General features: G+C 44.7%; 1 protein-coding gene across 1 annotated transcript in view; it reads left to right on the top strand.

Moving 5' to 3' along the window:
* Positions 1–16446, top strand: part of LOC128636193 (transmembrane protein 272) — a 73347-nt gene extending 56901 nt beyond the window's left edge. Inside the window, exons 4-5 of the mRNA XM_053689240.1 lie at positions 12987–13142; positions 16406–16446. Of these exons, the coding sequence (XP_053545215.1) occupies positions 12987–13142; positions 16406–16446 (197 nt within the window). The remainder of the gene's footprint in view (positions 1–12986; positions 13143–16405) is intronic.
* The last annotated feature ends 231 nt before the right edge of the window (positions 16447–16677 follow it).

Here is a 16677-nt window from a genome sequence, read left to right on the forward strand (position 1 = left end):
AAGTCTCATACAGAGTTAGTACTGGCATTTCTAAGGTCACATGGATGGAAGGTGAACGAAAAGAAAAGTTCACTCGTTCCACTCACAAGAGTTCCCTTCCTGGGGACTCTTATAGATTCTGTAGAAATGAAGATTTACCTGACAGAAGACAGGTTAACAAGACTTCAAAGTGCTTGCCGCACCCTTCATTCCATTCAACACCCGTCAGTGGCTCAATGCATGGAGGTAATCGGCTTAATGGTAGCGGCAATGGACATAGTACCCTTTGCACGCTTACACCTCAGACCACTGCAACTGTGCATGCTAAGTCAGTGGAATGGAGATTACTCAGACTTGTCCCCTTCTCTGAATCTGGATCAAGAGACCAGAAATTCTCTTCTATGGTGGCTTTCTCGGCCACATCTGTCCAGGGGGATGCCATTCAGCAGGCCAGACTGGACAATTGTAACAACAGACGCCAGCCTTCTAGGTTGGGGTGCCGTCTGGAATTCTCTGAAGGCTCAGGGACAATGGAGTCAGGAGGAGAGTCTCCTACCAATAAACATTCTGGAATTGAGAGCAGTTCTCAATGCCCTCCTGGCTTGGCCTCAGTTGACAACTCGGGGTTTCATCAGGTTTCAGTCGGACAACATCACGACTGTAGCTTACATCAACCATCAGGGAGGGACAAGAAGCTCCCTAGCAATGATGGAAGTAACAAGGATAATTCGCTGGGCAGAGTCTCACTCTTGCCACCTGTCAGCAATCCACATCCCGGGAGTGGAGAACTGGGAGGCGGATTTCTTAAGTCGTCAGACTTTTCATCCGGGGGAGTGGGAACTTCATCCGGAGGTCTTTGCCCAAATACTTCGTCATTGGGGCAAACCGGAGATAGATCTCATGGCGTCTCGACAGAACGCCAAGCTTCCTCGTTACGGGTCCAGATCCAGGGATCCAGGAGCAGTCCTGATAGATGCCCTGACAGCACCTTGGGACTTCAGGATGGCTTACGTGTTTCCACCCTTCCCGATGCTTCCTCGATTGATTGCCAGAATCAAACAGGAGAGAGCATCAGTTATTCTAATAGCACCTGCATGGCCACGCAGGACTTGGTATGCAGACCTGGTGGACATGTCATCCTGTCCACCTTGGTCTCTACCTCTGAAACAGGACCTTCTGATACAGGGTCCTTTCAAACATCAAAATCTAACTTCTCTGAAGCTGACTGCTTGGAAATTGAACGTTTGATTTTATCAAAACGTGGGTTTTCTGAGTCAGTCATTGATACCTTAATACAGGCTAGGAAGCCTGTTACCAGAAGGATTTACCATAAGATATGGCGTAAATACCTATATTGGTGCGAATCCAAAGGTTACTCTTGGAGTAAGGTTAGGATTCCTAGGATATTGTCTTTTCTACAAGAAGGTTTAGAAAAGGGTTTATCTGCTAGTTCATTAAAGGGACAGATCTCAGCTCTGTCCATTCTGTTGCACAAACGTCTGTCAGAAGTTCCAGACGTTCAGGCTTTTTGTCAGGCTTTGGCCAGGATTAAGCCTGTGTTTAAAACTGTTGCTCCGCCATGGAGTTTAAACCTTGTTCTTAACGTTTTACAGGGCGTTCCGTTTGAACCTCTTCATTCCATTGATATAAAGTTGTTATCTTGGAAAGTTCTATTTTTAATGGCTATTTCCTCGGCTCGAAGAGTCTCTGAGTTATCAGCCTTACATTGTGATTCTCCTTATTTGATTTTTCATTCGGATAAGGTAGTTCTGCGTACTAAACCTGGGTTCTTACCTAAGGTAGTCACTAACAGGAATATCAATCAAGAGATTGTTGTTCCTTCTTTGTGTCCAAATCCTTCTTCGAAGAAGGAACGTCTTCTGCACAATCTGGATGTAGTTCGTGCCCTAAAGTTTTACTTACAGGCAACTAAGGAATTTCGACAAACGTCTTCTCTGTTTGTCGTTTACTCTGGTCAGAGGAGAGGTCAAAAGGCTTCTGCTACCTCTCTTTCTTTTTGGCTTCGTAGCATAATTCGTTTAGCCTATGAGACTGCTGGACAGCAGCCTCCTGAAAGAATTACAGCTCATTCTACTAGAGCTGTGGCTTCCACTTGGGCCTTTAAGAATGAGGCCTCTGTTGAACAGATTTGCAAGGCTGCAACTTGGTCTTCGCTTCATACTTTTTCCAAATTTTACAAATTTGACACTTTTGCTTCCTCGGAGGCTATTTTTGGGAGAAAGGTTCTTCAGGCAGTGGTTCCTTCTGTATAAAGAGCCTGCCTATCCCTCCCGTCATCCGTGTACTTTTGCTTTGGTATTGGTATCCCAGAAGTAATGATGACCCGTGGACTGATCACACTTAACAGAAGAAAACATAATTTATGCTTACCTGATAAATTCCTTTCTTCTGTAGTGTGATCAGTCCACGGCCCGCCCTGTTTTTAAGGCAGGTAAATATTTTTTAAATTATACTCCAGTCACCACTACACCCTTGGCTTCTCCTTTCTCGTTGGTCCTTGGTCGAATGACTGGGAGTGACGTAGAGGGGAGGAGCTATATGCAGCTCTGCTGGGTGAATCCTCTTGCACTTCCTGTTGGGGAGGAGTAATATCCCAGAAGTAATGATGACCCGTGGACTGATCACACTACAGAAGAAAGGAATTTATCAGGTAAGCATAAATTATGTTTTTTCCTTCTTTATTTTCCCCCCTTTTCATGTAATTTAGCTATGAAAATTGAGTCATTTCAAATTCTCAAAACAGGAAATTCACTTGCTGATTTTGCATTGCTAACCATGCTACATATACGTTCGTAACTGCAACACAAAGACAATGACAGTGGTTAGCATTGTTGTATGCAGACTAAAGCCCTGATTGGCTCCTACAAATAAGGCAAATGGTAGGTGGAGTTTGGCTATTGAAAATGAATTGCATTAAAAAGATGTTAATTTGTTATAAAAACATTAAGACAACATTGTCTTGTAATTACAGTGTGTAACTGTCTCTTTAATATGTGTAGCTTAGAGGGGATATGATAGAAATGTGTATTAAAGGGACAGTGTACTGTAAGATTGTTTTTCCCTTTAATAGCACAGATTACAAGTGGATCGCTAATGCAGTACATGGTAGTGCTAATGCGGGACACGGTAGTGCTAGTGCGGGACACGGTAGTGCTAGTGCGGTACCAGGTAGTGCTAGTGTGGTACACGGTAGTGCTAGTGCGGGATACGGTAGTGCTAGTGCGAGATACGGTAGTGCTACTGCGGGACACGGTAGTGCTAGTGCGGAATACGGTAGTGCTAGTGCAGGACACAGTAGTGCTAGTGCGGGATACGGTAGTGCTAGTGTGGGACACGGTAGTGCTAGTGCGGGATACGGTAGTGCTAGTGCAGGACACGGTAGTGCTAGTGCTGTACACAGTAGTGCTAGTGCGGTACACAGTAGTGCTAGTGCTGTACACAAGAGTGCTAGTGCGGTACACGGTAGTGCTAGTGCGGGACACGGTAGTGCTAGTGTGGGACACGGTAGTGCTAGTGTGGGACACGGTAGTGCTAGTGCGGGACACAGTAGTGCTAGTGTGGGACACGGTAGTGCTAGTGCAGTACATGGTAGTGCTAGTGTGGGACAAGGTAGTGTAAGTGTGGGACGCGATAGTGCTAGTGCAGTACACGGTAGTGCTATTGCGGGACATGGTAGTGCTATTGCGGGACATGGTAGTGCTAGTTTGGTACACGTTAGTGTTAGTGCGGTACACGGTAGTGCTAGTGCGGTACACGGTAGTGCTAGTGCGGTACACAAGAGTGCTAGTGTGGTACACGGTAGTGCTAGTGCGGTACACGGTAGTGCTAGTGCGGGATACGGTAGTGCTAGTGTGGGACACGGTAGTGCTAGTGTGGGACACAGTAGTGCTAGTGCAGTACACGGTAGTGCTAGTGCGGTACATGGTAGTGCTATTGCGGGACATGGTAGTGCTATTGCGGGACATGGTAGTGCTAGTTTGGTACACGTTAGTGTTAGTGCGGTACACGGTAGTGCTAGTGCGGTACACGGTAGTGCTAGTGCGGTACACGGTAGTGCTAGTGCGGGATACGGTAGTGCTAGTGTGGGACACGGTAGTGCTAGTGTGGGACACAGTAGTGCTAGTGCGGTACATGGTAGTGCGGTACACGGTAGTGCTAGTGCGGTACACGGTAGTGCTAGTGCGGTACACGGTAGTTATAGTGCGGTACACTGTACTGCTAGTGCGGGACACGGTAGTGCTAGTGCGGTACACAAAAGTGCTAGTGCGGTACACGGTAGTGCTAGTGTGGGACATGGTAGTGTTAGTGCGGGACACGGTAGTGCTAGTGTGGTACGCCGTAGTGCTAGTGCGGTACACGGTAGTGCTAGTGCGGTACATGGTAGTGCTAGTGCGGTACACAAGAGTGCTAGTGCGGTACACAGTAGTGCTAGTGCGGTACACAAGAGTGCTAGTGTGGGACAAGGTAGTGCTAGTGCGGTACACGGTAGTGCTAGTGCAGGACATGGTAGTGCTAGTGTAGTACATGGTAGTGCAAGTGCGGGACACGGTAGTGCTAGTGTGGGACGCGGTAGTGCTAGTGTGGGACATGGTAGTGCTAGTGTGGGACACGGTAGTGCTTGTGCGGGACACGGTAGTGCTAGTGCGGGACACGGTAGTGCTAGTGAGGTACACGGTAGTGCTAGTGCGGTACACGGTAGTGCTAGTGCGGTACACAGTAGTGCTAGTGCGGTACATGGTAGTGCTAGTGTGGGACACAGTAGTGCTAGTGAGGTACACGGTAGTGCTAGTGCGGTACACGGTAGTGCTAGTGCGGGACACAGTAGTGCTAGTGAGGTACACGGTAGTGCTAGTGCGGTACACGGTAGTGCTAGTGCGGTACACAGTAGTGCTAGGGCGGTACATGGTAGTGCTAGTGCGGTACACGGTAGTGCTAGTGCAGTACATGGTAGTGCTAGTGCGGTACACGATAGTGCTAGTGCGGTACACGGTAGTGCTAGTGCGGGACATGGTAGTGCTAATGTAGGATACGGTAGTGCTAGTGCGGGACATGGTAGTGCTTTATGTATATGAAATAGCTGTTTTTGTTCTTTGACACCACAACCCATTTTTCTTATCAGTCATAGAAACTATTTCTAGGTTCCTAACCATAAGATCCCATAGCCCAGACTCAAATGAATGAGATTGCTTCCTGGCACTGAACATGTGGCTGGCACTTATAAAACTGGTTATGGACAACCATAGACAAGTGTGGGCATAGGGTCCCTGGGTTGCACAGATTCCTATGGGTGGAGTTCTAAGCTAACCAGACGAACGTCTACTAAATGAGAATGTCAAATCAGATATCTCATTATAAACACAAATATGGCACTTCACCACTACCCAAAAATAATTAAAGCTTCAGTTCATTTATAGAGTTATCTTATTTAAAGGAATATTGCTCTCTATTAAAGAGACAGAGAAGTCAAAATTAAAGGAACGCGATACCCAAATGTTTAAGCACTTGAAATTGATGCAAAATAGCTGTATAAACTAACTAGAAAATATCACCTGCTCATCTCTATGTAAAAAAATATATTTTACCTCAAATTTTCCTCAGTAGCCACATCGTATTGTAAATGGACTAAACGCATCCAATCAGGTTGCTAGTCTCAGGACTTGCAAGGGACCGTGCTTCTAGCATGTGCAGGCACAATCATGTTATTTTCCTACTCAACTTAGAGGGACATAATACTTATATGCTAAATCACTTAAAACTGATGCAGTATAACTGTAAAAAGCTGATAGGAAAATATCACCTGAGCATCTCTATGTAAAAAAGGAAGATATTTTACCTCACAATTTGCTCAGCTCACCAGAGTAAGTCCTGTGTAAAAAGTTATCTTTCAGTTAATGCCCAGCTGCAGGTAAAAAAAATGAAGAAATGAACAGCAGCCAATCAGCATCAACAGTGCTGAGGTCATGAACTTGTTTACTGTGATCTCATGAGATTTGACTTAACTCTCATGAGATTTCATAGTAAACTTCCTTAAACTGAATAGGGAAATAACATGAGTGTGCACGAGGCTCACTCCCTTGCCTGTCCCGGGACAAACATACTGATTTGCTGCTTAAAGTCCTTTACAATGGGGTGTGAATAAGATATTTTACCTCAAAATGTCCTCTTTTTACATAGAGATATTCAGGTGATATTTTCTAGTCAGCTTTTTACAGTTATGCTGCATCACTTTCAAGTGTTTCAACATTTCGGTATCATGGCCCTTTAAGAAAGTTTACTATGAAATCTCACGAGATTTCAGTAAAATCTCATGAGATCACAGTAAAGCAAAACATGACCTCAGCACTGATGAGTCTGATTGGCTGCTGGGTTTTTTCAACTACAGCTGTACAGTGGCTGAATGATCACAGAGCACTTACTATTGTAAGATGAAGACATTTTGAGGTGAAATATCTTCTTTTTTACATAGAGATGCTCAGGTGATATTTTCTAGTCAGCTTTTTACAGCTATGCTGCATCACTTTAGAGTCATTTAGCATATGGGTATTATGTCCCTTTAAAGGGATAAGAAAATGAAACTTGTATGATTCAGTTAGAGCGAGTCATTTTAAGACACTAACACTTTTAAAATCACTTCTTCAAATGAGCATCATTCTCTTTGTATCCCTTGTTGAAAAAGAATACGCATATATCCTACACTAGTGAGAGCTAGCTGGTGATTGGTGCCTGCACACATTTGTCTCTTGTGATTGGCTGACTAGATGTGTTCAGCTAGCTGCCAGTAGTGCAATGCTGTTCCTTCAGCAAATGATAACAAGAGAATAAAGCAAATTTGATAATAGAAGTAAATTGGAAAGTTGTTTAAAATTGTATGTTCTATCCGAATCATGAAAAAAAATGTTGGGGTGTTTCTGCAACAATTTTAAGCAACTTTCCAATTTACATATTTTATCAATGTGTCTTAGTTCTCTTGGTATCCTTTGTGAAACAGTAACCCTAGGTTAGCTCAGGAGTGCCCACGTCCTTAGCCATCTGGCAGCAGTGTCTGTAACAATGTTATACGTAGTTGCAAACGCTGCTGCTGTAGAGTGTCTGTAGCATTTGTAACTATGTATAACATTGTTACAGACACTGCCTGCTCTATTTGAATCCTGACTCTGCCATTTAAATGCACCACTTACCACAATGTTACCCCATAATAGGCTTTTGGTACAATACAGATGTTATAGTCACTTCTATGTCTTTTACATTAGTTTTGTGACCTAAATGACCCATTTGTGTTACATACAAACATCTTAGCTTTATTGCCCCTGGATCAATTCCTGATCGTAAAGGGACAGGAAACCCCCAACATTTTCTTTCAGGATTTGGATAGAACATACAATTATAAACAACTTTCCAGTTTACTTTGATTAGCAAATTTGTTTCATTCTCTTGTTATCCTTTGCTGAAGGAACAGCATTGCACTACTGGCAGGAAGCTGAACACATCTAGTCAGCCAATCACAAGAGACAAATGTGTGCAGGCACCAATTAGCAGCTAGCTCCCACTAGTGTAGGAAATGTGTGTATTCATTTTCAACAAATACAAACAGATACAAAAAGAACAAGGCACATTAGAAAATAGAAGTGTGTGACAGACCCCTCTATCAACCTCCCTACAGATTATGGATTCAGGCATTATGTTAAGTCACCATGTGCCCATTATAGGTACAGGGTGCAAATCCAACAGTACTGGAGGGGTTAACTTCAGTTTTGAGTAACTGTATTGTCTAACTGTATTGTCTAAGACAGTTGTTGTTGTTAGCAGTTGCTGTTGTTGCACCAGTTTTAAGCAGTGGCTAGAAGCAAAATAAATAGCTGATTTAGACTTAAACTTGGACTGAATTATTTAGACAACATTTTAAAGATGAGGATGTCTCTGCCTAACTAAAAGATATTGCGGATCCTACTGCCTCTCCGCTACAATTGGTGGCAAGCGACGGGTTAGTCCTCATAGCCCAGAAGAGCAACTACACATCCGGACCTAATGGGAATACAGTATGAAAGGCTGAAAAGAGCCACCCTTAAAGACCTGCTAGAACAACGGGGCAGACAAGCCAGTAACCTCAGGAAGAGGGAGATTATTACAATACTGACCGAGATGGATAGAGTACCAGGGCCCGAAGGAACCAATGAGCCCAGCATATCTGACAGAACTCCCGAAGAAGCAAGCTTTGACCGGGCGGTTAAAATAAGACTGGCACATTATGGCCCCAACCCGACTGCCGAAATTATCGTCCGGGTCATAGCAGCTGTGGAGGCCAACCTACTTCGCCAAAGCAGCGCTGCAACAGCCCAAGTCACAGCAACCCCAGTGGAAAAGAGAAAGGTACATTTTGCAGCTTTTAAAAACTTCATGGAAACAGAAGGAGAGATTGATGGGTACCTTGCGGATTTTGAGAGACAATGTGCCCTACACAAGGTACCCGCAGAGGACTGGGTCACCATATTATCCAGAAAATTATCCGGCGGGCCAGCAAGGCTTTTCGGGCCATTCCAGATGAAGAAGTCGGGGATTATAATGCTGTAAAAGAGGCTCTGCTCTCCAGGTATGCGATTACACCGGAGGCATACAGGAGACAGTTCAGAGACACTGTTAAATTAGCTGGAGATTCCTACGTCGAGTGGGCATGTAAGGTGCACCGCACAGCAGCTCACTGGATGGCGGGGTGCCAAACCGTATCTGGGGAAGAGGTGCTGCAGCTATTCCTGTTGGAACATTGCTTCGACAAGTTATCCGCAGGAGTTAGAGAGTGGGTTTGGGACCGTAAACCCTCCACACTTCATGAAGCTGCTCGCCTGGCAGATGAGTATACGGATGCCCGCAAACTGGACACTGCTACCACTAAGCCCCCTGCCAGAGTGGAGTACTGACCCACAGTCACCCCAGCAGCTACCAGTTACCAACCCCCGGCGAACCGCTCTACCACACCGCCTTCAGCCACAAACTATTCTCAGACAGTCCGGTTCAACTCACGGGACTACTCACAACCTTTTCGGTGCTTTGGATGTAAGCAACTAGGGCACAAAAGACCAGAGTGTCCCCTAAACACAGCGAACCAAGCACAGTCCTGGAGGAGACCCGCCGGCGGAAACCCACGTAACCCTCAGCCTGCTGCCCACTGCGTAGAGGAGGAAGAATGCTGGGGCATCCTACATGAAGCAGACCCCGTGCAAGCTGCCCATCGGGATAACCGACAACAGCACCGGCAACTGGTTAAAGTGAATGGGAAGGAGGTCAGTGGTCTACGAGATACTGGTGCTACCATGACCTTGCTCCAAAAGAACTTGGTGTCCGAGAACCAGCGCACCGGAGACACTGTGGCTGTGAGGGTAGCAGGGGGTGCTGTGTTCCGCCTACCTGTTGCCCGGGTACATTTGGATTGGGGAGTGGGCACTAGACATGTGAATGTGGGGGTCATGTAGGGTTTACCAGCTGATGTTCTCCTTGGAAATGACTTGGCCCCCCTTGTTTCTGCCTACGCTCCGATGGGTCCTGCTGAAGTTAACCCTGTGACTACCCGTGCCCAGCCCAGTGCCGCCGAGACCGACCCACCTGCTGCTGAGACCCAGGTAAGATTCTCTTCCCTGACTTGTACCCTAGATCAGGCCCCCTTAGGCTGGGATACCCCAGAGACGTATAGGAGGGAAACCCGGGAGGATCCGACCCTTCAGAAGTATAGGGCTAGGGCAGATGCTGGAGAAGAGGGGGTAGATGGGGAACGTTATGAGTGGGTGGGGGATAGGCTATATAGAATCCCTAAACCTTCCCAGAAAAGTACTGCCCCTCCGCGGAATCGGCAGCTGGTGGTGCCTGCGAAATACCGGCAAGAGATTCTGCGGATTAGGCATGATATATCATTAGCTGGACATCTAGGGTCCCACCGCACAGCTCATAGGATAACCCAAAATTTCTTCTGGCCCAATTTTAACTGAGATGTGCAGTTTTATTGTAGTACTTGTGACACCTGTCAATGGGTGGGTAAGCGGGGGGATCACCCAAAAGCTAGGCTTATGTCTATGCCTATCATTGGGGAACCCTTTTCCCGCATAGCTGTTGACATTGTGGGTCCACTGGCCAGAGCTAGTCCATCAGGTAAGAAGTATATTCTCACCATGGTGGACTATGCCACTCGTTACCCAGAGGCAGTAGCACTGTCTAATATAGAGGCAGAGACAGTAGCTGATGCCCTGGTTAAGGTTTTTATGAGGGTCGGGTTCCCTAAGGAGATTCTCTCCGATCAGGGGACCCAGTTTACCACTGTGCTCACCCAGCAGCTGTGGAAGGTGTGCGGCATTAAACTGCTGCTCAGTTTGCCTTATCACCCACAGACTAACGGTCTCTGCGAGCACTTTAATGGCACCCTCAAGCAGATGCTGAGGACCTTTACTGATGCTTGCAGAGACTGGGTGCGATTCTTGCCTCATCTGTTATTTGCGTACAGAGAGGTGCCCCAGGAATCTACTGGGTTCTCTCCCTTTGAGTTACTCTATGCGAGAAGGGTCCGCGGACCCCTGGATCTCATTAGAGGACACTAGGAGGGAGAGACAGAGCAGGAGGGGATCCCCATAGTGCCATATGTCCTGGAACTCCGGGACCGCATGGAGAAACTGTCCCTGATGGTAAGGGAGAATCTCCAGGTGGCCCAGGGGAGACAGAAGAGGTGGTACGATCGGGGTGCCCGGCAGCGGGTCTTCTAGGTTGGACAGAAAGTTTTGGTGCTCAAGCCTGTGAGGACCAAAAAGATGCAAGCATCTAGGCAGGGCCCGTATAAGGTGTTAGCTCAGGTGTGTGATACTACCTATATTATAGCCAGCTGTGCAGATGAAAGGATCCAGCGATCCTTCCATGTGAACATGCTGAAGGAGTATGAGGAGAGGCCAGAGGATGTCACTGCAGTGTGTGCCCCTGCTGCAGACGACCCAGAGAATTGAACCCTGCCCGACTTACTAGAGAAGGACCCCCAGACTGACCTCACTAATCTTGTGCAGTTAGGGGACCGGTTAAGCCCTACAGAGAAGGTACAGGCCAGACAGCTTCTGTGGGAGAAGCAGGCGATGTTCTCCCAAGAGCCCGGCTACACTACCCTAGCTGTACATAAGGTAGAGACCCCTAGACAGAATCCCCTCCGACAGCCCCCCTACCGTATCCCTGAAGCAGTCCAAGAAGGAATGCGGAAGGAGATACAGGAGATGGCTCGGCTGGGAGTCATCGAGCACTCCGATAGCCCTTGGGCTTCGCCTGTAGTCCTGGTACCTAAGAAAGATGGGACCACCCGGTTCTGTGTGGACTACAAGCGGCTCAACGAAAGGATGACCACTGACGCCTACCCGATGCCCCGGGTAGACAAATTACTAGACCGTATTGCTAGGGGACGCTATCTGACCACCATAGACCTGTGTAAGGGCTATTGGCAGATTCCCCTGGCCGAGGATACTATCCCCAATTCGGCATTCAGCACCCCATTTGGCCTGTACCAGTTTAAGGTCATGCCCTTTGGGATGAAGAATGCTCCTGCTACCTTCCAGCGTATGGTGGATAGACTCCTTGATGGCTTCCAGGAATTTGCTTGGGCATACCTGGATGACATTGCGGCCTACAGTGAGTCCTGGGAGGAACACCTAATCCATGTAGGGGTGGTTCTGGACAAGATTCGGGCCGCTGGCCTGACCTTGAAACCAGACAAGTGCCATCTAGGTATGGCTGAAGTCACCGAGTGGGGTGTGGGAGCCAGAGACCGGAGCCAGCCAAGGTAGAGGCTGTGGCTAACTGGCCCACACCTATCACTAAGACCCAAGTGCTAGCCTTCCTGGGGATGGACGGTTATTACCGACGTTTTGTCCCGGACTACAGTACTATCGCCAAGCCCCTGACTGACCTGACTAAAAAAAAACCTTCATAAACAGGTCCTGTGGTCTCCAGCTTGTGAAGCTGCATTTCAGGCACTGAAGCAGGCTCTTGTGAATGCCCCTGTCTTGGCTGCCCCAGTCCCTAACAAACGTTTTCTCATTCATACAGATGCTTCCATGTATGGACTGGGGGCTGTGCTGAGCCAAGTCGGGGAGGATGGAGGAGAGCACTCGCATACATAAGCAGAAAGTTGTTACCTCGAGAAGTAAGTTATGCGGCAGTAGAGAAGGAATGTTTAGCCCTGGTCTGGGCACTGAAGAAGTTGAACCCTTATTTATACGGACAGGAATTCTCTCTCATAACGGACCACAATCCCTTAGTCTGGCTTAATCGGGTCTCAGGAGACAATGGTAGATTGCTGCGGTGGAGTTTAGCCCTCCAACCCTATAACTTCACCATCAGCTACCGGCCCGGTAAGCAAAACGGGAATGCAGATGGATTGTTCCGGCAAACTGACATTCCTACCACCTCCTAGTCCGGTCATCCCCAAGTTGACCCGCCAAAGGGTCAAGCCGGGTCTGCCGGAGTGTCCCACCAGGAGGGGGGCATGTGACAGACCCCTCTGTCAACCTCCCTACGGATTATGGATTCAGGCATTATGTTAAGTCACCATGTGCCCATTATAGGTATAGGGTGCAAATCCAACAGTACTGGAGGGGTTAACTACAGTTTTGAGTAACTGTTAGTTTTGAGTAACTGTATTGTCTAAGACAGTTGTTGTTAGCAGTTGTTGTTGCACCAGTTTAAAACAGTGGCTAGAAGCAAAATAAATAGCTGATTTAGACTTAAACTTGGACTGAATTATTTAGACTACATTTTTAAGATGAGGATGTCTCTGCCTAACTAAACGATATTGCGGATCCTACTGCCTCTCCGCTACAAAGTGAATTAAAAAAGTGTCTTAAAATGACTTGCTCTATCTGAATCATGCAGGTTTAATTTTGACTTTTCTATGCCTTTAATGTGTATTTCTGTTGGACCTACATTTTATTAACCCAATGTTACATCACAATGATTTTTTTTGATTTTTTTTGCAGGTTGTATTTGGGTGTTTCCAATCTTCAATGCATTCACAAATAATTGTGGTATTGCCGTTTATCTCTTCACATTTTCCATCTTGATCATTGAATTGTTTTTTTTTACACTCATGGCGTTAGGGTTAATTGTCATTCTATATAAAGTCTATGCCGAAGGTGAGTATGACGTATGTATGTTTTACTTATAGATAAGTCAGTCTCTGAATCCTGCTGCCGACTGTGGCAATGTGCCCATAATCCTATATGATAAATACATATATATATACCTATATGATACCAATATGATACCAATATGATGCTGCTATGATACCTATATTATACCGATATGATACCTATATGATAAATACATATATATATATATATATATATATATATATATATATACCTATATGATACCAGTAGGATACCAATATGATACGTATGATACCTATATGATATATATATATACCTATATGATACCATTAGGATACCGATATGCTACCTATATGATACCTATATGGTACCAATATGATGCAGCTATGATACCTATATGATACCTAAATGATACAGATATGATACCAGTATGATACCTATATGATAAATATATATATATATATATATACCTATATGATAACAGTAAGATACCGATATGATACATATGATACCTTTATGACAAATATATATATATACCTATATGATACCAGTAGGATACCGATATGATACGTATGATACTTTTATGATAAATATATATATATACCTATATGATACCAGTAGGATACTAATATGATACGTATATGATACCTATATGATAAATATATATATATATACATATATATATGCCCAGGTACCTCGTCAACGTCCCTTCCAAAACCTGGGTCCCTAATACAGCCACACAATGCAATCTCTTAATCCAACAAACTGGGAACAAGTGAAGGGTGCTCAGGCTTATCTAATCACCCTAGACATATACAAAACACGGAAGGGGACTGCACTCTCAGACTGGACTGGGTACACATCCCATGACCCTGCAACATGCTCAGCCCTGGGTGCTCACTGGCACTCACAGAAACCTGTGCTGTCCCCAGAGTCACAGGCAGTTAACCCCAGACAGGCCTGGGTGCAAGGCCCATAGAGAAAATTACAAAACAAATTAATACAACACACAGTCCAGCACTCACTTACAAGCTCTCAGCTAAGATTAAAAGCAAAAATGGAAAGGTTAGTTACCGCATTTGCCCAAATGGGACAAGCCCAGGTACCACGTCAAGGCCCCTTCCAAAACCTGGATACCTGATACAGCCATACAAATGCCAGCTCTCAATCAAATAAACTGGGAACAAGTCAGAGTTCACAGACTTATGTAATCACCCTAGACATATACAAAACATGGAAGGGGACTGCACCCTCAGACTGGACTAGGTACACATCCCATGACCCTGCAACATGCTCAGCCCTGGGTGCTCACTGGCACTCTCAGGAAGCTGTGCTGTCCCCAGAATCACAGATAAGTCTGGGTGCAAGGCCCATAGGGAAAATTACAAAACAAATTAATACAACACACAGAAAAAGTCCAGCACTCACTTACAAGCTCTCAGCTAAGATTAAAAGCAAAAATGGAAGGGTTAGTTACCGCATTTGGCAAAATGTGTGTTGTATAAATTTGTTTTGAAATTTTCCCTATGGACCTCTCACCCAGGCCTGTCTGGGGTTAACTGCCTGTGACTCTGGGGAGAGCACAGCTTCCTGTGAGTGCCAGTGAGCACCCAGGGCTGAGCATGTTGCAGGGTCATAGGATGTGTACCCAGTCCAGTCTGAAAGTGCAGCCACTACTAGCATTTTATTACTAGCAACACTAATGCTCTTACAGCCATCATAACATTACTAGAAAGTTTGTTATCATTGTCATGGACACACAGCTATATTCTAGGCAAAACTGTTAGACTTAACAACTGCCAGTAGCATATTTTTAAAACGATTTTCAGATTATGCCCAAATTGCTATATGTAGGCAGTACTCCATTATATGGGCCACTACATATCATTTCAACTTATTCAAACTTGATAACATCTGCTGTAAGCCACACGCCTGCCATTTATTTCCTATTACCAACAGTAAATAATATCAGGTTCCTATTACTTTCATGTACAGTCATTTGATGATTGTCAGGATCTCCTGAACAACCTGATTACGTATGTATCAGGCAGATTGAGAATTGATATAATGAACATTTCTATAACTGCCAAATTGTGCTACTATCAAAATCTAAATTGATGTAACGTTCTGTTACTGTATCAATTGTATAAAGTGTTACAAATGAAAAATAACACTATACACAATATATGCTTACATTTTCCCCAAGGGCAAGATACTTAACTTTACATTCTGTTATTATTCACATTTATTCTCCTTGTCAACAGTGGCATCTAAGCACAAATCCATTATATATGTGAATTTAAGCACATGCAGAGCTACATAAGTGTGTGGTTTTTTTTAGTGTCTCCGTTTTATTTTAGATTAAATCACTAAAAGTTATGTTTTATCTTTGGATCTTTCCCCTTCTTTGATGTTAGGGACCGTCTGTTGTCAAATACCCAACACAATTCATACGGTGATAAGACATAGGGGCCAATTAATCAAAGTGCGAGCGGACATGACCTCTGCTTCACAACTTCTGTTTCCGCGAGCCTGAAGACTTGCGTGGAAACAGGGGCATCAAGCTCCAAACGGTGCTTGATAAATCGGCCCTTATATGTCTATGACTCTAGAGTGCTATACGTTTATTCTCCACTAGTGGGTTCTTCACCCATTCTGTTTTCAAATTTGAATTTAATACACAGCACCACTACTCTTCATAGCTTATTCCTAAAATAGGATAATAGCCATAGCAAGAGATAACTGGAGTCTTTATACACACTAAGTAGTGCCATTGGTATTAATTTCCAGTCTAGGGGGACAGAGCTAAAAGGAAACAAAATGGAACATTTTATTTTACACTAGACTGTTCTGTTTAATCACACATGGTGATATAATAGATCATTGATAAACCCCACTTTCTATCCCCTTCTTTACTCAATGATTTTAAGAGTTGTTTGTTAAGATGCCTTTAGGATATTTTTTCTCTACTTGGCTTCACTGCTGTAATGAGCTACTGTACTTATTGAGCAATTACTGTGTAGTATGTTGCAGGGTCTGAGGTCTCTAAACTTGATGGGGAGCAGAAACCCCCCCCCCCTAAACTTTATGAGTTTAGTTATGGAAAAAGCCAGAAAAATAGACAATAAAAGTACATGTCCAAATAGTTTTACTAGATAAAATAAAATATGGTATTCAGTGATGTTCTGCCCATTTTAATAGAAAGCCCAAAGCATTGTTATAACCAGCTGATTTCTACAAGGGATAAATGTGTCAGTATGACTTATGTTTGTTCCTTTTCCTTGTAGCAATGAGGAACAGATCAGATGGCGTGGAAATCCCAAGCTGAGAAAAACCAAGAACGACAAAGAAAACCTCTGATCACATCCACTAATCAGAAAACTTTTTTTAGATTCAAATTGTTGTTAAACAAACCAAAACAAATTAACTTCCTATAATAAAGTAGAAGAAACACTACACAGAATTGTTGCAATTATCTGGTTTTATGTCCCTTTAAGAACCCAGGCAAAAGCACAAACAAATATTTACAATTTCTTATAGTGCAGAAAACAAACTGTTT

This window comes from Bombina bombina, chromosome 7 (genome assembly GCF_027579735.1).
Source record: "Bombina bombina isolate aBomBom1 chromosome 7, aBomBom1.pri, whole genome shotgun sequence".
Classification (NCBI taxonomy): domain Eukaryota; kingdom Metazoa; phylum Chordata; class Amphibia; order Anura; family Bombinatoridae; genus Bombina; species Bombina bombina.